Source organism: Pyrenophora tritici-repentis, chromosome 5 (assembly GCF_003171515.1).
Source record: "Pyrenophora tritici-repentis strain M4 chromosome 5, whole genome shotgun sequence".
Classification (NCBI taxonomy): Eukaryota; Fungi; Ascomycota; class Dothideomycetes; order Pleosporales; family Pleosporaceae; genus Pyrenophora; species Pyrenophora tritici-repentis.
In genome coordinates, this window is record NC_089394.1 from 26546 (window position 1) to 51892 (window position 25347).

The following is a 25347-nucleotide window of genomic DNA, read 5'->3' on the forward strand; positions in this document are numbered from 1 at the left end:
GGCAACGAGAAACACTAAAACGTGCTGTAGAGACGGTAGTGTAGCTGCAAAAGATGGCTAACAGCGATATAGAAGATGGGAGATGGGATATAAGATAGCGGTCATCGACGGCTAGCGACGCTCGTGTAGTTATATGATGACTAAGCTAGATGCAACACAAGAAAACTATCGCGAAATTGCTACCTCCGCTATCTCAAAAACATCATTAAAGTCGATCTTAAAGCACCTTAGGACATCATCTATAGAACAGCTCGCTATGTAATATTAGTCAAACAGTCAAACAAACTAAACAAATTTCGATCGTACGTTTGATTTGTTTGTATATTTCTATAGGCAGCGTTTGGTTTGTTTAATTTGCTTATAGTCAAGCAAATCAAACAAACTATTCAAACGCGTTTGCTTAATGACAAGTCTGCTTGTTCGTTGCCAGCCGTGCAATCTTCTCAACATAAGCTTTCTGTGACAGCCAGATCTTTCGCTTCTCTCGGTCCCGTATAACTTCTACTCCTAAAAACCACTGCAAATCCTTTCCTCCGGTCAGGTTGTATCGCTGTTTCAGTTCCTCTTCCACTTTCCGAGCTACTTCCGCGTGCCGTTTCGAAGAGGCAAGGATAATGTCATCAACATAAAAGAAGATGAACACTCCGTCTCGGATCATGCAGCAAGGTTCGTGGGGAACTGGCGAGAACCCGATTTCTAGAAGGAAGGCAGTGAAGTGTCTTTGCCAGAGCAATGGCGAGATCCGTAGGCCGTACAGCGCTTTGTTTAGTTGCAGTATTGTTCCCTGCTTCCTGTATCCTGGGGGCATCCGCATGTACACTGTTCGATCAATATCTGCGTTGACGAAGGCGTTCGATACGTCGTATTGCTTCAGCTCTAGGTCAAACCGGGCCGCAATCGACACTAGCATCCGAAACGATCTTCCGGCCAGTGTAGCAGCGTAGGTTTCTTGTGCGGTGACATTTCGTTGCTGGTCTCCACGCACTACCAATCGCGCCTTACACTTCTGGAATCGATGGTGCTTGTCAAATTTGTAGGTGTATACCCACATTGAGTCCAGTACCTGCTGGTCGGTCTTCCGAGCCGTCTTCGCCGGGACCTCTGACCAGGATCTGGTTTCCTTGTGGCTATGGAGATGTGTAATCTCAGCCTCTTTGAAAAAATAGAACAACTCGTGATCCTCTCGCAGGCCGTTCGCTTGGGGAGGCGGTGGCAGCTGGCTGCGATGAGGCTTCTTGCCGTTTCGCATCATACGCTCAAGCTTTGCCTTGTCCAGTCGCTCTCCTGCCAAGTTTTGAACGTTTCCTGCCTTGGTGCCTGCCATAAAGGCGGCTGCCCATGGCTCCTTCAACATCCTGTGTTCCGGATGGAGGATACCACTCGCGAGACCTTGTTTGCCGTAGCTAGTGTCAAGACCTTGTTTCCCGTAGGCAGTCTCTTCGGATTGTAGGCCGTAGCCTCCGGCATCGCATTGTTCGCGTGGAACGCCTGCGGATAGACCATGTTCGCGCTGTGCGCCAGTCTGTACACCATGTTCGCCGTAGCTAGTGTCAAGACCTTGTTTCCCGTAGGCAGTCTCTTCGGATTGTAGGCCGTAGCCTCCGGCATCGCATTGTTCGCGTGGAACGCCTGCGGATAGACCATGTTCGCGCTGTGCGCCAGTCTGTACACCATGTTCGCCGTAGCTAGTGTCAAGACCTTGTTTCCCGTAGGCAGTCTCTTCGGATTGTAGGCCGTAGCCTCCGGTATCATCGTCCCTGAAGGGGTGTTCCACATTAGTTAGCATTTGAGCAAGCAGTGCTGCCGGTGGGGGCGTATGTGGTGGCGTCGGATAAGGTACTACCTTCCTTCCCGCCTCATCATACTCGAGCCGCCCATTTTCCGGCGCTCTAGCAATGGTCTCATCTTCGTAGAAAGTTCCAAGTTCTTCCCGTGTGGGATTTGGTCCAGGGGGCAGTTCAATAGTTCGAATCCATGCTGCTATCTCCTCTGTAGTGCTATGCATAAGATTGTCCATAACCTCTTTATGCTCTCCACTATATACGACTTCCTCGTCGAATACAACGTCGCGAGTGCTAATGACCTTGCCTATAGATGGTACCCAAATTCGGAATATGTTCGTCGAACGGTAACCAACTAAGTACCCTATCCAGGCTTTCGGGTCAAATCTCTGTAGACGTCCTTTTCCTCGCTTCGTGTCATCCGTCATCGCAAATGCCTTACAGCCGTACGCTCGTAAATGCGACAGGTTGGGCTTGCGTGGTGATGTAACAACTCCATTCTGGAAAGCGATTGCCGTGAAGAACATCTCGTATGGAGATCTCCAGCGGTTCTGATATTTCGGCGTCCTGTTGTGTAGGTAGACGGCGGTCCGGGCGATTTCCGGCCATTGGTCCCACGGCAGATGTGCATCGAGTCGCATTGCTCGACCCTTTTCTTTTACCACACCCCCTGAGCGTTCGGCTCCTCCGTTTTGCGCTTGCGTATCGGGGGCGGAAGGCTCGAGTACTATACCTCTTGTTCTGCACCATCTGGCGACTTCTGGCTTCACGGAAAATATCTCGTTGTCCGTCTCAATAACCTTTACCGTTATACCAAATTGATTCATCATAAAGGTGACTAACATCTTAAGGCTTTTAAGGATGACTCTTGCCGTTCGGTTGTCACTAAGATAGAAATCCCATATGTATCCCGTAACGCGGCAGTTAATAAGCATCTGACTCTTCTCCTTGGTCGTACTTTCTGCTTCGTAGTCGTGAAAGTCGATCGCAACTCGCTCTCCCGGACCTTCTAAAATAGTCCGGGGCGTCCGTCGTATCATTCGCTTCGACTTTGATATCCCACAGGCATCGCATTTCACTGTGGGGACCCCGACGATCTTCACCCCCTCAGATTGGTTCACTAGGTGTTCTAGGGCGTCGGATCCAGGGTGGCCAAGTCTCTTGTGCCAGACTATAGCCTCAGCTCGTTTTCGTACGGCTGTCCTGCGCGTTGGCTGCTGCGTTGAAAACGCTGCTCGCGCCTCAGCGTCATTGAGTTCCAGTATCCATTGTCCGTACTTCTCGTGTAGTACTGCCAGTTCGCTATCGTCGGACCGTCGGAGGATTGTTGGGTCGGATTTGGTGTCCCACCAAAGACCTTGCCGGCGGAGTATCCGGAAGGAGACAAGACTGCAGTGTAGGTCAGGGCAGTAGGCGACGTTCTCGAGGTAGAGGAGACGGTGACCGTCTGCGCTATCTACTCTCAGAGTAACTGAACCGTATGCCTTAATCCACACCCTTGTATTGCCTGCCCAGAGGAAGTCTCCTGTCATAGGCGGTCGAATATTCGTGAATCGTCCGAGGTCGTTGCCGACGTGTATAGTGGTTCCGGAGTCCATTATGTAAGAGCGTTGAAGTGGGTACTTAGATTCCTTTGCCATAAATGATGAGGCACAGATTATAAGGTTGATCTGGCCTATGTTCCGGCCTTCTGGTCACTCGACAGTATCCTCTACCGGAGTGCTCTGTGACTTCTTAATCTGGGGTGTTCCTAATTTAGCTCTCTTGGCTCCCCTTATCTCTTGTTCGAGATCAGTGTCGCTATCAATTCGGTGCTGAGCCATCGTCTTCAGTGTTTCACGTGGCTTCCACCAAACAGGGGCGTTGTGCGGAAACGCGTACCAACAATCCTTTAGTTCGTGCTGTTGGTCGCATACCTTGCATTGTTTCCTATCCTTGCCCGGTCCGGGAGTCTTTCGGCTTTTGCCGCGACCTCGCTTTCCTGGGGCCTTCTCGGCGGCGTCATCTGCGTCTTCGCCGTTCAGTTGAGGTCCACTTGCTACAAAGGCGGCCTTCGGGACCTTGTGTTTGATCGGATGCAACAGTGAGGCGTACTCTCGGAACTGTTTAATCATCATCCGTACAGTGACACGTGGGTCTTTATTTCCACCGGCCATGAACGCGGTAGTCCATTCTGGTGATGGTTTGAGAACTGCTTTGACGAAATCCTCCTTGATAAACTCTTCGTCTTGGCATTCAGGTATGCCAAGGGCCTTGCCTTCCGTAGACTCCGCAACAATCAATTCAATCCGGTCACTCTCCTAGACCCACTTACCTATCTAGGTAGGGCTTAAACTCCTATAGGTAACTACTAGGCTTAAAGCGGTAATCAATCAATCCAATCTGAACCTTCTAGGACCCACTTAATTGATTGTTGCGGACTGTGGCCTTCCGTGATTGCATGGTCCATCTCAGTTAGCCAGGTCTCCCACTGTGCTAACAACCTCATCGGTTTTTGGGCCGCGAGGTAACGTTCTCTCGCACGTTTGAGTTCCTCCTTCGTGTCAATCCCAACATTTGCGGCTAAGTTTTCAATCCACTGCCGATGGGAAAGACCTGCCTTGCAGCAGTTGTAGAAGAGGTGTTGTGACACAGTCTTCCTTATGTGCTCGGTGAGCTTTCCAAGTCCGGTCCGCTCTTGTTGATATCTCTGGTTAAGTATTTTAAACTCTTCTAGTTGTATTCGGTAATAATCGATATCTTCTTTATAGGACGTCTTCGCGTTCGTCGCGAGGTCCGAGGGTCGTACCGGTACGTAGGCTGGCGCTTCGGCGCTATCGTCGCCGATCGCTTGGCGATATTGGGTAACGTGCAGATTCGTCGCTGCAGTTGATGGCTGATAGCTTCCGATAAGTGGAGCTAGTGGTGGTTGTGGTTCTATTAGAGGGATCCCACGTTGCTTTGGATCTACCTTTTCCCACACTTGGTATGCGGCGCATTCCGCTTGTAGTTGTTGGTACCATTTAGCCCAATTGGTATAATCCGTTAGGATCACTGTTGGATCTCTGTTTGATAGTACAGACATCTTGTCGATGAGTTTTGATGACTCTTCGGTTCGGCGCTTACGTGTTGTAGCGTGGGGATCGTCGTATTGACGGTATTTGTTGGTTGGCTTTGCACTAAGTGCGTAAAGGGAAATAACGATAACTAGGAATGCATTCTGTTCGGTGGTTCTAATTGATATCTACGAACATAGGTGCTACGAAGGTATACCTAAGCTCTTGCGCAAGGTGGGCCGAAGTCGGGCCGAAGTGTCCAGCAGCCGACGTCTCTACCGATACTCACGATCCGACACTGGAAGTCTTTTCTTTCTGGATAGCTAGTAACTCTGCTTGTATCGGTAGTGACAGTGTATAGCATTAAACATCAAAGCTTGTTGGCCTCTGCACCCATCCATCTACTCGGACTGTCAGCTTATTGCCGTCAATAAAGCGTTCAAGAGCGCGGTTTGGCGATGCCTTCGTGAAGGCGTCTGCAGGATTGTCTTCGCCATTGATCCAGCGGATCTCCGTGATCTCGCGACGCTCATATGATTGGCGCAGCGCCATAATATCGATCATGAGGCGCTTCTCCTTCGTTGTCCCAAGCTTTACTAGGCACTCGTACAAGGAGTACGAGTCTGTACAGATAACCAAGGGAATTGCAGGTAGTCCAAGTCGTTCTGTAACTATCCTTAGCGTGGTTGCAACCGCGATGCCTATGTCAAAGCCGTTGACCATGCCGTAGATCTCTGAGGCCAGTACGCTCCGTGTGATGCGCTTGCACTTTGTAGAGCTGTAGTGGATCACGTTGCCTTGTATTGTGAAGGTGTTGGCGCCAATGGACTCGTTGACGAGCATGAGGACAAAGCCTAGCTGTGAGCTGAGGTCCTTGTTGTTGGCAAAGGAGCCGTCTACAAAGACTATCAACTTAGCCTCCGTAAGGTTGACAGTGACGTAGCGTAGGCCACGAGTGAGATTCTCCATCTGCCATTTCAGGCGCTTGTTGAGTGCCTTAATGTCCTCGTCTGATGGTTGCTGCGCTTGAGCAGCTACGGACAGATCAAATGATGCCTCTGGTTGGCATGTTGATGCGATGTACGCTCCGCGGGCGCGTTGCTCGGTGTACTGTTGCGCGCGGTCGGGTGCCCTAATATCAACAAGCCTGATCCTTCCTCCTTGTCCTTTCTGCCTGAGGATTAAGACTCTGCTGGCGTCCATCGTAAGTGTACATCCATTAAAGTCTAACTGCACCTCTGGTGTCAGCATAGCCTTTGGTTTTGATCTAAACTGCGCCTTCTGGATCTTTTTCTCTTCGCGTGATAAGAACGCGGTCGTTCCGAGCATGAGGGTGTCGTCTGTCTGCATACCGACGATGCCGAAGACGTCTGCGTCGTCGCTGTTCGTGATCAACAGGCATGGGTCGTACGTAGATGTTGACATATCTAGTTCCTTGCAGTGGTGTCCGTGATATGTTGTCCACCAGTGGACTCCTGCCTCCGCGATCCCATATAGTGGCTTGATCACGTGGAGTATCGTGCCTTCTGGATATCGATGTACCAGCTCGGTAGGGAGGTGTGCGAGTATCGTCCTCTTCAGTGTTGTCTGAGCCTGTGGGTATGCCTGCGTAATATCACGTAGCTCAACGCTCATGCCGCTTTGTACTAGCCCAGGCGCCAGCGACATAATCAGGCGCTGGCTACATCGCTGGATGGTTGGCGACTGCGTTAAGATAGCCTCCTTGCCATAGTCTTGGTAGCCTTGGATAACCAGACGGGATTTCTCATAAGGCTTAGTTGTCTTTCCCTTGACCTCACGTACTAGGCGTGACTTAAAGATCCGGATCTTGCTGTGTAGCCTCTCGTCGTATTGCTCAAACTTGAAGACTCCACGACCTACTAGGTCGCTGATCTCTTGGTCATCAGACGCTTCAAAGGGGGCGCCTGAGGTTGTGATCACGCCATCGTTCCGTAGCTTGATAGCTAGCTCAAGATCGTCCTGCTCCTTCTTGGTGATGTACGCGTGCGCCTTCCGCTTGTTCTTTGACCCTGGAGGGCGGCCTCTTCTACGTGGTTGCGCTGCCGGAGGTACTGCTATCGGCTCGTGCGGCTCATTCGGCTCATTCGGCGCGTGTGGCGCATCAGGGTCGCTCCACAGGTGGTCTGGTCTGTAGTATGGCTTAACGACAGTTGATCTGAATGTCGCTGGACCATTAACCATGTCGACAGTGATGTTGTGGCCATCTGTACTGGCGATCTTGTACGGGCCATTCCAGCCATCACTCTCTCTCCATACTAAGACTTCGCTCTGGAGTGGGAGCGCGAGCATGTCTGCAGTGGCTGGTCCATTGCGGGTGTTCAAGGCGTCTGCAACTTGGCGCTCTGCAGTGAGCTTGCGCAGGGCTTTCGTCGCCTTTTGAATAGCCTCGCTGCGTTTGACCATTGATGGTGATGGCGGTGACTCTGCAGTCATTCGTGGGTACGCTCCAAAGACTAGTAACGTCGGGACTAGTCCATCAGGGCCAGCAGTATCGTTAACAGCCTTCACAGCCATCTGGAGAATCGCGTCGTCGGACATAGTTAGACTCCGCAACAATCAATTCAATCCGGTCACTCTCCTAGACCCACTTACCTATCTAGGTAGGGCTTAAACTCCTATAGGTAACTACTAGGCTTAAAGCGGTAATCAATCAATCCAATCTGAACCTTCTAGGACCCACTTAATTGATTGTTGCGGACTGTGGACATAGTGTCAGTGAGTTCTGCATGGAGTATGTCCCATGCCCGGCGTAGAGGGGCATGGTACCTCTCAGTTTTGCCGATAGACCAGTGCGCCTCCGTAGGTACTTGCTTGCATGTGACTCCCATGATCTTTGCTTCTGCGCGGAACTCTGCGCTCGCGAAGTTAGTACCTGCATCATGCGTGATGATGTCGGGTGGTCCCTGGTAGGTGTCGATCCATAGTATCCGCAGTGCTTGCCATGTTTCTTTAGCTGAGATAGCGCTGAGGAACCTCGCGCCTTGAAACGCTGTTGAGGAATCGACCACATGCAGTACAGGTTTGTTGCTTAGGTACATTACGTCCACCAGGATCTCATAGTTGAAGTGGTGATTATCCTTAAGAGTGAATTTGAATCGGCGCGGCGCGGAGCTGTGGAGCTGGCAGTGGTGGCAGAACTTAGTGACTTCTTCTAGGGTTCTTTCTTCGAAGTCGTTATGGCCAGCATCCTTTAAGAGTTTGACTAGTCGCGTAACAGCTGGGTGTCCAAACCGTCGATGGAGCCGTCGCAATTCTGTCTCCGTTAGGAACATAGTTGCTCTCTCTCTCTTGTTTAGATGGAACCAAGGATGTCCCCATTTGCGAATCACCGGGATGTGTACGTCATCCTGAACCAGCTCGTCTGTCGTATTGTTGAAGTATACCTTTAAGCGGTCCATGTCTGCAAGGCATAGCAAGAACGGCGTAGGCGCCTCGAGCACTTCGAAGTTGATTTTTCCGATCTCCGTAGAGACCTGCACGGTGCCAATCGACGCTGTAGCCTCGCCTTTTCCGAATTTAATAGACGCTTTCCCTGCTGTAGATGTGTCTAACTTAACCGTCGGATCTTCTCTCGTAAGTGCGAGGTATTGCTCCTTGCCGACCGTGGATACGTTTGCAGCGCCTGTATCTGGTAGGATTCCTTGGTACACAGATCGTGTGTAGCGGTCCTCAAGCAGGAACTGCGATGCTGGTGCTGACGGCGCGTCTCGGCTGTATATGTCGTCGCCCGAGATATGATGCAAGAACGCCTGGTCTGCAAGGCATTGCTCCTTGAAGAACTGGTGTTCAGAATGTGCTTCCGCGACGTCGTCATCCTCGTCATCCTCGCAGTCTTCCTCCTCTCTCCAGCCTCTCTGATTGTACTGGCTGGTGTGCTCGATCCCTTCGTATTCTGCAAGATGTACGGAGAAGTCCTCAGGGGGCTGTGCACCTGTAAAGTATAGCGTAGAGAAGAACTGCGCACGGGCATCTTTGCGCTCTTTATCTGTGTGGTTGGTAGACCAGCATCCTTCCTTCCGGCAAACAAAGCATTTCTTCCTCCAACGTGGCTTGAATCCTCGTCCGTTGTCGTCGCGCTGCTCGCCTCCTCGGTATGCTCCTCTGGATCCGCCTCTGAATCCTCCTCCACCTCGAGATCCACCTCGGATCCTTCCATTGCCGTTGTATCGGCGGTCTAGGTAGTATTGATCTTCTGTGACCAACTGGGCGGTGTGTTGCCGTGCTAGGTGTGTTTCCACTGCGGATCGTAGATCTGAGAAGAGTCCTTCACAGATTGTGGCTGGCTTGAACAGTGCCATCTCAAGTTCTGGTACTCCTCGGCAGGCATTGATGACCGTAGTGCGGAGGGCATCCTCACCCTCAAAGTTCTTGCCAAGGGCACGCTGGCATAGCTGCAGCTTGTCAAGCAGGATCTGCAGAACCTCGTGTAGTCCCTTATCAGGGTTCTCTGCGCGGGTGCGAGCGAAGGTTGTAGTCGTCCAGTCTGTGTAGTAGTGCTGGTGATGGACGTCATGGTCGAAGTGGTTTTTGATTGCCATGTACGCATCAGCAAAGCTATCATCTCTCTCTACAACCTGTATGTAGAACGTCTCTGCACGCCCGGTAAGGATACGGGGAAACACTGCGTGAAACTGCTCCTCCTGGATATCTACCTGCCAGCAGATGCTGAAGAAGATCTTAATCTTATCGTCTAGGAGATCGTACGCATTCCCTGTATACTTGTTGCTATTGTCCCATAGCTTAGAGAACTGCGTGATCGTATTGGCTTCGAGCCGATCGTTGCGAGACCATCGCGGCGGTAGCGTCTTGTACGGGTCATGTGGTAGGCCAAGGGGTCTGTCAGGTACTCGGTTTGTAGGTTGCTGAGGGAAAGGTGTCACCTCGCGGTATGCGGTCGCTGGGGGTCGTGTCTGTGTCTGCGGGTACCATTGTTGTGGTTGCATAGCCTGCTCCGTTTGTCGAGGCTGTGGTCCTGCATAGGCATTGATCGCGTAGGGCGGTTGTTGTAGCTCTTGATATTGCGGGTGGCTTCGAACGCCTTGTCTCACTCTATACTGCTCGCCCTGTGACGGACGTTGTGGCTGCGGCTGTAGCGGTTCCAGTGGCTGCGTCTGTTGCAGTGGCTGCTGCGCTTGTCTATCTATAGGGGCTGCTAGATGTGCGTTCTGCTGACGCTGGTACGCCTCAGAACGTTCGTCAAACTTCTCGGCCTTGAACTCTGCAGGGTCCCATTCGGGAGCGTTTTCTCCTCCTAGTAAGTTGAAGAGGGAATCAGCTACTCTAGCCCGAAATTTGCCTGTATAGACTCCCCTATACCGGAGCACAGTCTTCAGAGATCTTAGCGTAGTGCGCTCAACCTTCTGGAATAGCTCTCGTGTCCATCCTTCAAAGTCCCATTGGTAGTCGAAGTATAGTCTCTCATCCCATTCCATTCCTACATGGTAGTCGTGGATAGCCTTCGCGACCCAGGTTGTTGCGTGCGTCTCGTCTGCATCCTCTGGTGCGGGTACACCCCAGAGAGATGGGTTGATATAGTCAAACGTGACTGTGTATGGACAGTGTCGCATAAGGTGTTCAGCAGTAAACTTCGCTCCTGGGGATATAGTTTCTGCGCGCTTGCTTGTATTGCGTTCGGATGGATAGTTGAGTAGTTGCTCTTGAACATCAGCGTCTGTATCGCCAGAGTTGCTCTGGCTGCCTGCCATCGTGCCGGTGTATATTGACGCGTTGCCTTGTCTTGTCTAGCTGGTTGGTCGGTTCCAGCGCTTGTGGTTGTACGTGATAGGATCGTCCGGGGACGCTCGTACGGAATCGCTACGCGTTGCTGACGCACTATAGTCGTCCCGAGACTTCTCGCGTCGGGATATCAATAGTCTGTCGCTCTGCGCTGCTGACGTGCTGTAGTCGTCCCAAGACTTCTCGCGTCGGGATTTCAACAGTGTGTCTTTGTGCGTTGCTGACGCGCTGTAATCGAGCTTCGGCCTGGATTAGCAGCTTAGAGGGAGGTTTTGATCGCTATGCGTTATCTCTGCCTCGCTCTGTTCTTAGCACAGAATCTTCTCTCAGGAGTATAACGTCGTGCGTTAGGGAGGCTGTCAAAGATGCGGTCTGTCTCTTCTTCCTTGCTGTCTGTGATCGCCTCAAGCAATCACTGATCAGTGTTGGTTGGCTTTGCACTAAGTGCGTAAAGGGAAATAACGATAACTAGGAATGCATTCTGTTCGGTGGTTCTAATTGATATCTACGAACATAGGTGCTACGAAGGTATACCTAAGCTCTTGCGCAAGGTGGGCCGAAGTCGGGCCGAAGTGTCCAGCAGCCGACGTCTCTACCGATACTCACGATCCGACACTGGAAGTCTTTTCTTTCTGGATAGCTAGTAACTCTGCTTGTATCGGTAGTGACAGTGTATAGCATTAAACATCAAAGCTTGTTGGCCTCTGCACCCATCCATCTACTCGGACTGTCAGCTTATTGCCGTCAATAAAGCGTTCAAGAGCGCGGTTTGGCGATGCCTTCGTGAAGGCGTCTGCAGGATTGTCTTCGCCATTGATCCAGCGGATCTCCGTGATCTCGCGACGCTCATATGATTGGCGCAGCGCCATAATATCGATCATGAGGCGCTTCTCCTTCGTTGTCCCAAGCTTTACTAGGCACTCGTACAAGGAGTACGAGTCTGTACAGATAACCAAGGGAATTGCAGGTAGTCCAAGTCGTTCTGTAACTATCCTTAGCGTGGTTGCAACCGCGATGCCTATGTCAAAGCCGTTGACCATGCCGTAGATCTCTGAGGCCAGTACGCTCCGTGTGATGCGCTTGCACTTTGTAGAGCTGTAGTGGATCACGTTGCCTTGTATTGTGAAGGTGTTGGCGCCAATGGACTCGTTGACGAGCATGAGGACAAAGCCTAGCTGTGAGCTGAGGTCCTTGTTGTTGGCAAAGGAGCCGTCTACAAAGACTATCAACTTAGCCTCCGTAAGGTTGACAGTGACGTAGCGTAGGCCACGAGTGAGATTCTCCATCTGCCATTTCAGGCGCTTGTTGAGTGCCTTAATGTCCTCGTCTGATGGTTGCTGCGCTTGAGCAGCTACGGACAGATCAAATGATGCCTCTGGTTGGCATGTTGATGCGATGTACGCTCCGCGGGCGCGTTGCTCGGTGTACTGTTGCGCGCGGTCGGGTGCCCTAATATCAACAAGCCTGATCCTTCCTCCTTGTCCTTTCTGCCTGAGGATTAAGACTCTGCTGGCGTCCATCGTAAGTGTACATCCATTAAAGTCTAACTGCACCTCTGGTGTCAGCATAGCCTTTGGTTTTGATCTAAACTGCGCCTTCTGGATCTTTTTCTCTTCGCGTGATAAGAACGCGGTCGTTCCGAGCATGAGGGTGTCGTCTGTCTGCATACCGACGATGCCGAAGACGTCTGCGTCGTCGCTGTTCGTGATCAACAGGCATGGGTCGTACGTAGATGTTGACATATCTAGTTCCTTGCAGTGGTGTCCGTGATATGTTGTCCACCAGTGGACTCCTGCCTCCGCGATCCCATATAGTGGCTTGATCACGTGGAGTATCGTGCCTTCTGGATATCGATGTACCAGCTCGGTAGGGAGGTGTGCGAGTATCGTCCTCTTCAGTGTTGTCTGAGCCTGTGGGTATGCCTGCGTAATATCACGTAGCTCAACGCTCATGCCGCTTTGTACTAGCCCAGGCGCCAGCGACATAATCAGGCGCTGGCTACATCGCTGGATGGTTGGCGACTGCGTTAAGATAGCCTCCTTGCCATAGTCTTGGTAGCCTTGGATAACCAGACGGGATTTCTCATAAGGCTTAGTTGTCTTTCCCTTGACCTCACGTACTAGGCGTGACTTAAAGATCCGGATCTTGCTGTGTAGCCTCTCGTCGTATTGCTCAAACTTGAAGACTCCACGACCTACTAGGTCGCTGATCTCTTGGTCATCAGACGCTTCAAAGGGGGCGCCTGAGGTTGTGATCACGCCATCGTTCCGTAGCTTGATAGCTAGCTCAAGATCGTCCTGCTCCTTCTTGGTGATGTACGCGTGCGCCTTCCGCTTGTTCTTTGACCCTGGAGGGCGGCCTCTTCTACGTGGTTGCGCTGCCGGAGGTACTGCTATCGGCTCGTGCGGCTCATTCGGCTCATTCGGCGCGTGTGGCGCATCAGGGTCGCTCCACAGGTGGTCTGGTCTGTAGTATGGCTTAACGACAGTTGATCTGAATGTCGCTGGACCATTAACCATGTCGACAGTGATGTTGTGGCCATCTGTACTGGCGATCTTGTACGGGCCATTCCAGCCATCACTCTCTCTCCATACTAAGACTTCGCTCTGGAGTGGGAGCGCGAGCATGTCTGCAGTGGCTGGTCCATTGCGGGTGTTCAAGGCGTCTGCAACTTGGCGCTCTGCAGTGAGCTTGCGCAGGGCTTTCGTCGCCTTTTGAATAGCCTCGCTGCGTTTGACCATTGATGGTGATGGCGGTGACTCTGCAGTCATTCGTGGGTACGCTCCAAAGACTAGTAACGTCGGGACTAGTCCATCAGGGCCAGCAGTATCGTTAACAGCCTTCACAGCCATCTGGAGAATCGCGTCGTCGGACATAGTTAGACTCCGCAACAATCAATTCAATCCGGTCACTCTCCTAGACCCACTTACCTATCTAGGTAGGGCTTAAACTCCTATAGGTAACTACTAGGCTTAAAGCGGTAATCAATCAATCCAATCTGAACCTTCTAGGACCCACTTAATTGATTGTTGCGGACTGTGGACATAGTGTCAGTGAGTTCTGCATGGAGTATGTCCCATGCCCGGCGTAGAGGGGCATGGTACCTCTCAGTTTTGCCGATAGACCAGTGCGCCTCCGTAGGTACTTGCTTGCATGTGACTCCCATGATCTTTGCTTCTGCGCGGAACTCTGCGCTCGCGAAGTTAGTACCTGCATCATGCGTGATGATGTCGGGTGGTCCCTGGTAGGTGTCGATCCATAGTATCCGCAGTGCTTGCCATGTTTCTTTAGCTGAGATAGCGCTGAGGAACCTCGCGCCTTGAAACGCTGTTGAGGAATCGACCACATGCAGTACAGGTTTGTTGCTTAGGTACATTACGTCCACCAGGATCTCATAGTTGAAGTGGTGATTATCCTTAAGAGTGAATTTGAATCGGCGCGGCGCGGAGCTGTGGAGCTGGCAGTGGTGGCAGAACTTAGTGACTTCTTCTAGGGTTCTTTCTTCGAAGTCGTTATGGCCAGCATCCTTTAAGAGTTTGACTAGTCGCGTAACAGCTGGGTGTCCAAACCGTCGATGGAGCCGTCGCAATTCTGTCTCCGTTAGGAACATAGTTGCTCTCTCTCTCTTGTTTAGATGGAACCAAGGATGTCCCCATTTGCGAATCACCGGGATGTGTACGTCATCCTGAACCAGCTCGTCTGTCGTATTGTTGAAGTATACCTTTAAGCGGTCCATGTCTGCAAGGCATAGCAAGAACGGCGTAGGCGCCTCGAGCACTTCGAAGTTGATTTTTCCGATCTCCGTAGAGACCTGCACGGTGCCAATCGACGCTGTAGCCTCGCCTTTTCCGAATTTAATAGACGCTTTCCCTGCTGTAGATGTGTCTAACTTAACCGTCGGATCTTCTCTCGTAAGTGCGAGGTATTGCTCCTTGCCGACCGTGGATACGTTTGCAGCGCCTGTATCTGGTAGGATTCCTTGGTACACAGATCGTGTGTAGCGGTCCTCAAGCAGGAACTGCGATGCTGGTGCTGACGGCGCGTCTCGGCTGTATATGTCGTCGCCCGAGATATGATGCAAGAACGCCTGGTCTGCAAGGCATTGCTCCTTGAAGAACTGGTGTTCAGAATGTGCTTCCGCGACGTCGTCATCCTCGTCATCCTCGCAGTCTTCCTCCTCTCTCCAGCCTCTCTGATTGTACTGGCTGGTGTGCTCGATCCCTTCGTATTCTGCAAGATGTACGGAGAAGTCCTCAGGGGGCTGTGCACCTGTAAAGTATAGCGTAGAGAAGAACTGCGCACGGGCATCTTTGCGCTCTTTATCTGTGTGGTTGGTAGACCAGCATCCTTCCTTCCGGCAAACAAAGCATTTCTTCCTCCAACGTGGCTTGAATCCTCGTCCGTTGTCGTCGCGCTGCTCGCCTCCTCGGTATGCTCCTCTGGATCCGCCTCTGAATCCTCCTCCACCTCGAGATCCACCTCGGATCCTTCCATTGCCGTTGTATCGGCGGTCTAGGTAGTATTGATCTTCTGTGACCAACTGGGCGGTGTGTTGCCGTGCTAGGTGTGTTTCCACTGCGGATCGTAGATCTGAGAAGAGTCCTTCACAGATTGTGGCTGGCTTGAACAGTGCCATCTCAAGTTCTGGTACTCCTCGGCAGGCATTGATGACCGTAGTGCGGAGGGCATCCTCACCCTCAAAGTTCTTGCCAAGGGCACGCTGGCATAGCTGCAGCTTGTCAAGCAGGATCTGCAGAACCTCGTGTAGTCCCTTATCAGGGTTCTCTGCGCGGGTGCGAGCGAAGGTTGTAGTCGTCCAGTCTGTGTAGTAGTGCTGGTGATGGACGTCATGGTCGAAGTGGTTTTTGATTGCCATGTACGCATCAGCAAAGCTATCATCTCTCTCTACAACCTGTATGTAGAACGTCTCTGCACGCCCGGTAAGGATACGGGGAAACACTGCGTGAAACTGCTCCTCCTGGATATCTACCTGCCAGCAGATGCTGAAGAAGATCTTAATCTTATCGTCTAGGAGATCGTACGCATTCCCTGTATACTTGTTGCTATTGTCCCATAGCTTAGAGAACTGCGTGATCGTATTGGCTTCGAGCCGATCGTTGCGAGACCATCGCGGCGGTAGCGTCTTGTACGGGTCATGTGGTAGGCCAAGGGGTCTGTCAGGTACTCGGTTTGTAGGTTGCTGAGGGAAAGGTGTCACCTCGCGGTATGCGGTCGCTGGGGGTCGTGTCTGTGTCTGCGGGTACCATTGTTGTGGTTGCATAGCCTGCTCCGTTTGTCGAGGCTGTGGTCCTGCATAGGCATTGATCGCGTAGGGCGGTTGTTGTAGCTCTTGATATTGCGGGTGGCTTCGAACGCCTTGTCTCACTCTATACTGCTCGCCCTGTGACGGACGTTGTGGCTGCGGCTGTAGCGGTTCCAGTGGCTGCGTCTGTTGCAGTGGCTGCTGCGCTTGTCTATCTATAGGGGCTGCTAGATGTGCGTTCTGCTGACGCTGGTACGCCTCAGAACGTTCGTCAAACTTCTCGGCCTTGAACTCTGCAGGGTCCCATTCGGGAGCGTTTTCTCCTCCTAGTAAGTTGAAGAGGGAATCAGCTACTCTAGCCCGAAATTTGCCTGTATAGACTCCCCTATACCGGAGCACAGTCTTCAGAGATCTTAGCGTAGTGCGCTCAACCTTCTGGAATAGCTCTCGTGTCCATCCTTCAAAGTCCCATTGGTAGTCGAAGTATAGTCTCTCATCCCATTCCATTCCTACATGGTAGTCGTGGATAGCCTTCGCGACCCAGGTTGTTGCGTGCGTCTCGTCTGCATCCTCTGGTGCGGGTACACCCCAGAGAGATGGGTTGATATAGTCAAACGTGACTGTGTATGGACAGTGTCGCATAAGGTGTTCAGCAGTAAACTTCGCTCCTGGGGATATAGTTTCTGCGCGCTTGCTTGTATTGCGTTCGGATGGATAGTTGAGTAGTTGCTCTTGAACATCAGCGTCTGTATCGCCAGAGTTGCTCTGGCTGCCTGCCATCGTGCCGGTGTATATTGACGCGTTGCCTTGTCTTGTCTAGCTGGTTGGTCGGTTCCAGCGCTTGTGGTTGTACGTGATAGGATCGTCCGGGGACGCTCGTACGGAATCGCTACGCGTTGCTGACGCACTATAGTCGTCCCGAGACTTCTCGCGTCGGGATATCAATAGTCTGTCGCTCTGCGCTGCTGACGTGCTGTAGTCGTCCCAAGACTTCTCGCGTCGGGATTTCAACAGTGTGTCTTTGTGCGTTGCTGACGCGCTGTAATCGAGCTTCGGCCTGGATTAGCAGCTTAGAGGGAGGTTTTGATCGCTATGCGTTATCTCTGCCTCGCTCTGTTCTTAGCACAGAATCTTCTCTCAGGAGTATAACGTCGTGCGTTAGGGAGGCTGTCAAAGATGCGGTCTGTCTCTTCTTCCTTGCTGTCTGTGATCGCCTCAAGCAATCACTGATCAGTGTTGGTTGGCTTTGCACTAAGTGCGTAAAGGGAAATAACGATAACTAGGAATGCATTCTGTTCGGTGGTTCTAATTGATATCTACGAACATAGGTGCTACGAAGGTATACCTAAGCTCTTGCGCAAGGTGGGCCGAAGTCGGGCCGAAGTGTCCAGCAGCCGACGTCTCTACCGATACTCACGATCCGACAGTATTTGTAGTATAAAGTAACTTTGATTGACTCTTCTGTACTCGGTACAGGCAGTGAGACTCTTAATTGTCAGATTTTTATGGATGGGATCAAGTGTGTATTCTCTGTGTCTGTCTACGGCTCTGTCTGTGGGAGGTGGCCTCGCCTCGGGCTTGGCAGTGCTAAGTCCCGGCGCTAGCCCTGGTTTGGGGGTCTCATGTCCTTCCCCAACCACCATCGGCTCGATCATGGAGCAAAACCTCGCCTCAATCTGACAGCTGGAGAAGGAATTCTCCAGAGTATCCGCTTGTAGTAGTAAGTATGAGATTGTTTCTCTTACTAAGAGCTGCTAGTTGGATAACAGGTCCTGCAATGCCAGCTTTTTGGAATGCCTCGTTGATTTTGTTTCGTGCTTGGAGCGGGTTGATGGTTTGGTTTTCCTCTAGTGTTGCAACTATTTGATAGTGCGTAATTAGTTTCTTAGGCGTTGGCTTTTTCTTTGGGGCTACAGTCGTCCAAGTGGCGTTCTTTGATGGTTGAGCTGCAATTGTTGCGTATGATTGGGGAGCATTTGTGTTTGTTGTCGTTGTTGCTACTGCTACTGTTTGGTTGTTTTGACCAGCTACTGTGGCTGTTGCCTTCTTTAATGTCTTTGCTGCTTTTTCTGAAGCGTTTGCTAGAGTAGCTGAGTGGAAGGCGAGCTTGGCAGATAGTTTGTCCGAGATCTGGTTTGTAACTCTCCCTTTTTCCGTGTAGTCTCTAAATACGTCTAGTAGTTCGAGTAGCTTGTTTTGCTCTTCATATGAGTTGGTCATAATAGAGGCTTGGAGGATCAGGTTTCTAGTGTAACGGGCTGAGCCCTAAGTCACATGACTAGGCTGCGAGCCTAGTCGCTTCCCCGGCAACGAGAGGGCCGTGCGCCAACCCAAACAAAGCGGGCTCGCCGCTCGCGTCTTACCTTCTTTCTTCATCTTGACTGTAAATAGCATCTGGACTAGGTAGCTGGAATACAGTTCCTACAGACCGTTCACATACAGTCAAGATCAAGAAGAACACGCAGAACACGCAGAACACGCAGAACACGCAGAACACGCAGAACACGCAGAACACGCAGCAACCAAGGCACCGTTATAATGAGCTCCCCCGGGGATACTAACATGACGACGAACGATTCGAACCAGCTGTTACAGTCGCTACTACAGAGACTTGAAGACATGAGCACTAGGATGGAGAGGCTGGAAGCACCATCGCACGAGCCACCTCAAACGCCTGGTCACAATACAGACGCCACCACTGATCCGACGCCAACCTCCGAGACTTCGAACACATCTGTGCCTATAATCCCAAAGCCGCGGCACAGCTTACCCCACCCGCCTACGTTTGGTGGAAACAAATCACAATGGCGAGGATGGAAGCTAGAGATGGAGGGTAAGATCGAAGAAGACGCGCAAGCTATTGGAAGCCTAAAAGCTCAGCTACGCTACGTCTACATGCGTCTTGATGGGGCAGCGAAAACCAACGTTACAACATACTACGAGATACAAGTTAAAGAAGAATCGCCAAACCCTTTCAAGCTGCTTGACCGCCTTGAACTCCTCTACGGCGAACGAAATCGGAAGGAGAAAGCCATTCAGAACCTCTACTCTATACGCCAGAAGGACGACGAGACGTTTATTTCCTTCTATCCACGGTTTGAGAAAGAGATGGCCAACGCTGACGCAGAAAGCTGGCCTGAGCATACGAAGATATCCTACTTACGCAACGCATTAAGTGGTAGGATAAAGGATAGGCTTGTTGGTACATCAGGAGCAGAAACAAGCACATACGCAAGGTTCGCTCAGAAGTGTGTAGATCTTAGCAACGACATGGAGTTGTTCGGCCAATGGACGAAAACAACCCGCCGTTACGGTAGCCGAACTGCTGAAAATGCACTAACCTATGAACCACCAGCAAAATCAAATAATGCCACGCTCACAGCAGTTTCCCCGAAGACATGATGGAATGGGAACCTACGCAGCCTACAACTACCCAAGTGAACGCTGTCGGCCTCCGCGGCAAGACCAACATGAATGGATATCCATCTAGGCGTCCCGAAGACCGAGAACTTATTGGAAAACGAGCAAAATGGGTCAACCAAGAGGAAATCGATGCTCGACGCCAGGAACGACGCTGCCTCCGATGCGGCCGCAACAATTGCCGAATAGCTACATGCCCGTTAGCAGCCGCTCTACGACCAACTCACGTTAGCGTCAAGACAGCAAAGAGTACTGTGGTCACCAAGGCAGCTGTAGAGGAGGAAGATCCAGAAGACTCCGAAGCAGAGCAATAGGAACACGCGGCAGCTCAGAAAGAATGGAAAGAGACCGGAAAGCAAAAGATGGATAGCGATCCCTTTGTACTGGACGTTAGACTTAATGGAACTGACTTTGTCACTGGACTTGTTGACTCAGGTTGCCTTTGCTATTCTGCCATTAATGAACAACTCTTTCGATCTCTGAGACTGCCATCAATCAAGATAGCCCCGCGCCAGCTAGAGGAAGCAGCTGGGAAGAACGCAGAACCAAGTACTGTCCTAGTAGACTCCGCAACAATCAATTCAATCCGGTCACTCTCCTAGACCCACTTACCTATCTAGGTAGGGCTTAAACTCCTATAGGTAACTACTAGGCTTAAAGCGGTAATCAATCAATCCAATCTGAACCTTCTAGGACCCACTTAATTGATTGTTGCGGACTGTGTGTCCTAGATACAGTTACTTACGCCTCGATAGACATAGACGGCCACCAGCAGAAACGCGTCTTCTTCTACGTTGTACCTGGCCTAACTTACGACGTGATCCTAGGAAAGCCCTGGTTAGAAGATGCCGACGTCACAATTTCGGCCAAACAAGGCTGCCTAGATATCGGCGCGTCAAACATCCGCGCATGGAACCACAAGAAAGCGTCATACAAGCCACCACTAATGAAGGCTACTCAGGTGATGGCTTCCGCATTCATGGCGGAGGTGAGAAGAAGCCGTAGGAAGAACAAAGGAGACGGTATTGCGCTCGACACTGGACTGTTCGCTGTTTCCATCGCCGACATTGAGAAAGCTTTGAAACCGCGCAAACGATCCGATCCAAAGACGAAGCTCCCACCCCAGTACCACCAATGGCTGAAGGCTTTCGACCATTTCCTAGCTGAGAAACTTCCCCCACATCGTAAAGGCGTTGATCTCCACATTGAGATTGAAAAGGATCAAGACGGAAACGAGAAGACCATTCCATGGGGTCCGCTCTACGGCATGAGCCGAGAAGAGTTACTAGTGCTTAGGAAAACTCTCACCGAGCTGTTAGACAAGGATTTTATCCGCGCAAGTAACTCTCCCGCAGCTGCACCCGTCCTGATGGTCAAAAAGCCAGGAGGGGGCATCCGATTTTGCGTTGACTACCGAGGCTTGAACAACATCACCAGGAAGGACCGTTACCCTCTGCCTCTATTCACAGAAACACTGAGAAATGTAGCTAAAGCTAAATGGTTCACAAAACTTGACGTTATCGCAGCCTTCCACAAGATCCGTGTGGCCAAAGGAGAAGAATGGAAGACAGCTTTCCGAACAAGATACGGCCTATTCGAATGGCGGGTTGCTCCCTTCGGACTAACAGGAGCACCAGCCGCATTTCAACGCTACGTAAATGGTGTTCTACAGGATTACCTTGACGACTTTGTTTCAGCCTACGTTGACGACATCTTAATCTACTCGTCAGGATCGCTTCAGGATCACAGAGAGAAGGTTGGAAAGGTTCTTCAACGCCTTATAGACGCTGGACTGCAGATTGATATCGACAAGTGCGAGTTCGAGACTAAACGAGTCAAATACCTCGGGTACATTGTGGAAGCAGAAGTGGGCATTCGAGTTGATCCTGAAAAGATTATCGCAATCCGCGAATGGGCTACACCAACGTCAGTTAAGGCTATCCGAGCATTTATTGGTTTTGCCAACTTTTACCGAGTTTTTATACCAAACTTCTCGGACATTGCTGAACCGCTTATCAACCTAACTAAGAAAGAGATGGTTTTTCATTGGGACGGGGCTTGCAATCAAGCATTTGAAACGATTAAGGAACTTCTCATTACAGCACCAATACTCGGCCATTTTGATCCAGAGAAGGACACCTTGGTAGAAGCCGACTCCTCAGGACATGCAACTGGCGGCCTATTGCTGCAGAAGGACAAGAACAACAACTGGCAACCCGTTGCCTACTACTCAAAGAAGCACTCACCAACAGAGGCCAATTATCCAATTCATGACAAGGAGCTTCTAGCTATTGTTCGTTGCTTAGAAGCATGGGCTCCTGAACTACGTATGGTTAGGAAGTTCACAGTTCTGACGGACCACAAGAACCTTCAATACTTCTACCGCGAACGACAGCTGTCTGAAAGACAAGTACGTTGGTCAGAGTTTCTCTCACGATTCGACTTCTCCCTGGAATGGAAACCTGGAAAGACTATGGGAAAACCTGACGCCCTGTCACGACGAGAACAAGACCTACCCGCCAACTACGACGATGAACGAATACGGTCTCGATTTATCCGTCTTTTCCAGAGCAAGCACTTGCAGAGTGTTCAAATCCAGTCCCTGTCGTCCGAGGAGATTGACTTCACAGAAGAGATACGCATGTTTGAGGACCAGGACATGCAAAATCTCTGGCACCGAAGCCGCCAAGAGGATGAGCTTTATCAGGAGCTCACTACGCTGGTAGCAAACAAGGAGCGGAACCTCCCTACCAAACTTCAGAAGGAGAAGTCAGTGAGTATAGCAGAATGCACCCTGGACGAGAGAGGCCTGTTGCGATTTCGAGACCGGATATGGATCCCTGACTGCGAACCACTTCGCACACGAATTATTCAAAATATTCACGACTCGCATATCACCGGCCATCCTGGACGAGATCTTACCTACTCAATCTTATCAAGGCAGTTCTTCTGGTCAGGTGTAGCAAGCGACGTGCGACGCTTTGTCCGTAACTGCGAGATTTGCGGGAGGAATACGATATGGAGAGAGACAAAGAAGGGCCTCCTTAAACCGCTACCGATCCCAGAACGTATATGGGGAGAACTTTCAATCGATTTTATTACGGACTTGCCGCCATCTGGACGCGATGACGCAACGAACTGCATGGTGGTCACTGATCGGCTGACAAAGGGAGTTGAACTGGAAGGCATGCACGATATCTCGGCAGAAGCAGTAGCACAACGGCTTTTAGAACGGCATTACCCTATTCATGGTATTCCAACGGCAATTACGAGCGATAGAGGACCACAATTCGTCAGCGATCTTTGGAGGCATTTCTGTAAACTCCTCAGCGTTGAGCAACGCCTGTCGACTGCCTATCATCCGCAAACCGATGGTGCAACAGAGCGAATGAACCAAGAGATTGAGAAGATGATTCGAATCTGGGCCACCTACACGCAAGAAAATTGGCTAGCACTTTTACCTATCGTTATGGGAGCAATCAACAATCGCGAGGCCTCATCTACTGGCCTAAGCCCCTTCTATTTTATGCACGGATATCACAATGAACCCATTCAGCTGGTAGAGGATCGAACTATTCAGGACCGACCAAAGAGAGACGGCGAAGCACTGGCAGAAGGCTTCCTTAAAAGATGTTGGATCGGAGGAGAGATGAGAGAGAAGGTTGTTCTATTGAGAGAGTTGCAGAGAGCGACTATATACATGAAGTAGAGTATCTGGAGCATTCCAGATCAGCAGTGTGTTACGTAGCTGTGACGATAGTAGAACATTCTAGTTGACACACCCCCTGAGGGCTGACAAAAGACTCCAAGACGCAACAGAGTGGGCCCAAGCTGCGATCGCGATAACACAAGAGAAACAGCAACATCAAGCTAACAAGACAAGAACAGCAGCGCCCCAATACAAGGAGGGAGACTGGGTGTTTTTGAACCTTAGAAACGTGAAGACAACACGACCTTCCAAGAAGCTAGACTGGTTGCATGGAAAGTACAAAGTCTTGAGGCAGGTCAACTCCCACTCTTATCAACTTGACGTTCCGGGGAAGATCCATCCTGTCTTCCACGTAGACTCCGCAACAATCAATTCAATCCGGTCACTCTCCTAGACCCACTTACCTATCTAGGTAGGGCTTAAACTCCTATAGGTAACTACTAGGCTTAAAGCGGTAATCAATCAATCCAATCTGAACCTTCTAGGACCCACTTAATTGATTGTTGCGGACTGTGCTTCCACGTAGACCTGCTTCGCTACGCGCCTAACGACTCTCTCCCATCGCAGAAGGTTGGAGACACTCAGCCAGGGCCTATACTTGTAGATGGAGACGAGCTATGGCTGGTTGAACGTATTCTGGGCGAACGCACAACAAGGCAGGGAGGGAAAGAAATCAAGGAGGCATATGTGAAGTGGGTGGACTATACTGAACCGACATGGGAACCTGTGAGTAACGTACTAAAGACTGACGCTTGGAGGAAATGGAGAAAACTACGCGCTAAAGGGAAAGGAGGGGGGTAATGTAACGGGCTGAGCCTCGAGTCACATGACTAGGCTGCTAGCCTAGTCGCTTCCCCGGCAACGTGAGGGCCGTGCGCCAACCCAAACAAAGCAGGCTCGCCGCTTGCGTCTTACCTTCTTTCTTCATCTTGACTGTAAATAGCATCTGGACTAGGTAGCTGGAATACAGTCCCTACAGACCGTTCACACTCTGCACGCGCCTATAGCCTCCGCATCGAAGACGTGGCTAAGGGCATTTAGTGAGCCTTGTCCATACATGGGCAAATCGTTTTTAAATCGTTTTGGCAAACCTTAAAACGTTAACGCGTTTAAGCAAAAATCCTTATAACGTTAAAGCGTTTAACGATATAAACGATATAAAAACGATATAAGATACATCATGCCAAGACCGGGTTATGTCCATTCTAGAATCTCCTCTACCTCATCCCCTATCATCTCTGCTTCGTCATCTTGCTCTGGTTCCATTGGTAGACCCATTCCGTTGAGAGAACACGGTTTTATGTGGCCTTCCCTAAGCCAACTGCCAATGCACTCGATCTTCTCAATGTTGGCGCAAGTGAGCCTCGACCGATCCCATGAACAGGTTCTTCTTGCACCTGAGAATGTTCTCTCTGGCTCGGACGACTCTGCAGCGATAGAAAGAATAGAGATAGCCATGTTGCTTAGCCTAGGGTAGCGCTGCCGTTGCTCCGATCGGCACCACCATTCAAGAGGGCTACAGTCGATTTGTATTACTGGACTTTCTGCGAAAATTTTAAGATCGTCGCTGTTTGATTGATCTGCCGCCGCAACTGACATCTGTTGTAGAATCTGATCGAGAACGGCACCGCGTTGCTTTAAAGGAGGAGCCATTTGTTGAGAAGCTGTAGGGCTAGCTAAAGGCAAAGCGTCCTTAAACTCATTCACCCAAAAGTTTTGAGCAGCGTTAATAGCTGGTTCGTACCATTCGGCTGGCCAGTTCTTCTTGAGATATGCTGCTCTACTTGCGGGATTTAGAAGAATAGCGGAAGCGTACACCGGAACCTGATCAGTCATGTTGTAGTACTTCTCAAGTACGAACCAGCCCATCTCGATCGATCGAACCATGCGAAGGTCCTCATTTTCATCTTTAGAGTAATGTATCTATAAAGCTGTTAACCGAAGACTTAAAGTTCGGATAACACGTTAATGCTTACCTTTTGCTGCTCATAGTGGACTAAAAGAGAGTCCATAATCAAAAGAGATTGAGAGATAGACGATTTATCTCCCTCCGCGTATAGCGTTGCTGATGCAAATGGTTGTAAAAATGTATGTGCTTTTTGTAGTATATCCCAGTCGTCAGAAGTAAGACGGATCTCGTTAAGGTGTTTCTCGTTATCGTGCATAAAGACCTTAATTGCAGCCATCTTCTTAATAGCCCGATCCATAACTGAGTACCATGAAGACCACCGAGTCTGATTGTCAATCCCTAAGCGGAGGCCTACCTTGCGATCCCACTCTGCTGCATGTATACTTGAGTTGCGCAGCCAGACACATAGTTGATGTAATTTGCGTAGTGTAGAGATGTTCTCAATACCACAAAAGTCCTCATCAACAGACCCA

The 25347-nt window shown here is 50.6% G+C and overlaps 10 protein-coding genes across 10 annotated transcripts; 2 read left to right on the top strand and 8 right to left on the bottom strand.

Annotated features, from left to right (window-relative positions):
- Positions 1 to 400: 400 nt before the first annotated feature.
- Positions 401 to 3379, bottom strand: PtrM4_099860 (uncharacterized protein; the record flags this gene model as incomplete). Its single annotated transcript, XM_066107358.1, has 1 exon — positions 401 to 3379. The coding sequence occupies one exon, from the start codon at positions 3377 to 3379 to the stop codon at positions 401 to 403; it is 2979 nt and encodes a 992-aa protein (XP_065961807.1).
- A 96-nt stretch (positions 3380 to 3475) lies between these two features.
- On the bottom strand, positions 3476 to 4845 carry PtrM4_099870 (uncharacterized protein; the record flags this gene model as incomplete). The annotated part of the gene is made up of 2 exons (XM_066107359.1): positions 3476 to 4048; positions 4180 to 4845. The coding sequence occupies 2 exons, from the start codon at positions 4843 to 4845 to the stop codon at positions 3476 to 3478; spliced, it is 1239 nt and encodes a 412-aa protein (XP_065961808.1).
- A 334-nt stretch (positions 4846 to 5179) lies between these two features.
- On the bottom strand, positions 5180 to 7375 carry PtrM4_099880 (uncharacterized protein; the record flags this gene model as incomplete). The annotated part of the gene is made up of 1 exon (XM_001936164.2): positions 5180 to 7375. One exon carries the CDS (start codon positions 7373 to 7375, stop codon positions 5180 to 5182), a length of 2196 nt encoding a protein of 731 aa, XP_001936199.2.
- A 131-nt stretch (positions 7376 to 7506) lies between these two features.
- PtrM4_099890 (DUF1421 multi-domain protein) lies at positions 7507 to 10542 on the bottom strand (the record flags this gene model as incomplete). Its single annotated transcript, XM_066107360.1, has 1 exon — positions 7507 to 10542. One exon carries the CDS (start codon positions 10540 to 10542, stop codon positions 7507 to 7509), a length of 3036 nt encoding a protein of 1011 aa, XP_065961809.1.
- Positions 10543 to 11253: 711 nt separating this feature from the next.
- PtrM4_099900 (uncharacterized protein) lies at positions 11254 to 13449 on the bottom strand (the record flags this gene model as incomplete). Its single annotated transcript, XM_066107361.1, has 1 exon — positions 11254 to 13449. One exon carries the CDS (start codon positions 13447 to 13449, stop codon positions 11254 to 11256), a length of 2196 nt encoding a protein of 731 aa, XP_065961810.1.
- Positions 13450 to 13580: 131 nt separating this feature from the next.
- Positions 13581 to 16616, bottom strand: PtrM4_099910 (DUF1421 multi-domain protein; the record flags this gene model as incomplete). Its single annotated transcript, XM_066107362.1, has 1 exon — positions 13581 to 16616. One exon carries the CDS (start codon positions 16614 to 16616, stop codon positions 13581 to 13583), a length of 3036 nt encoding a protein of 1011 aa, XP_065961811.1.
- Positions 16617 to 17507: 891 nt separating this feature from the next.
- On the bottom strand, positions 17508 to 18056 carry PtrM4_099920 (NMDAR2-C domain containing protein; the record flags this gene model as incomplete). The annotated part of the gene is made up of 1 exon (XM_066107363.1): positions 17508 to 18056. The coding sequence occupies one exon, from the start codon at positions 18054 to 18056 to the stop codon at positions 17508 to 17510; it is 549 nt and encodes a 182-aa protein (XP_065961812.1).
- Positions 18057 to 18398: 342 nt separating this feature from the next.
- On the top strand, positions 18399 to 19570 carry PtrM4_099930 (Retrotrans-gag domain containing protein; the record flags this gene model as incomplete). Its single annotated transcript, XM_066107364.1, has 2 exons — positions 18399 to 19084; positions 19219 to 19570. 2 exons carry the CDS (start codon positions 18399 to 18401, stop codon positions 19568 to 19570), a joined length of 1038 nt encoding a protein of 345 aa, XP_065961813.1.
- Positions 19571 to 20235: 665 nt separating this feature from the next.
- On the top strand, positions 20236 to 22965 carry PtrM4_099940 (uncharacterized protein; the record flags this gene model as incomplete). Its single annotated transcript, XM_066107365.1, has 1 exon — positions 20236 to 22965. The coding sequence occupies one exon, from the start codon at positions 20236 to 20238 to the stop codon at positions 22963 to 22965; it is 2730 nt and encodes a 909-aa protein (XP_065961814.1).
- Positions 22966 to 24159: 1194 nt separating this feature from the next.
- Positions 24160 to 25172, bottom strand: PtrM4_099950 (uncharacterized protein; the record flags this gene model as incomplete). Its single annotated transcript, XM_066107366.1, has 2 exons — positions 24160 to 24888; positions 24942 to 25172. The coding sequence occupies 2 exons, from the start codon at positions 25170 to 25172 to the stop codon at positions 24160 to 24162; spliced, it is 960 nt and encodes a 319-aa protein (XP_065961815.1).
- Between the last annotated feature and the right edge of the window lie 175 nt (positions 25173 to 25347).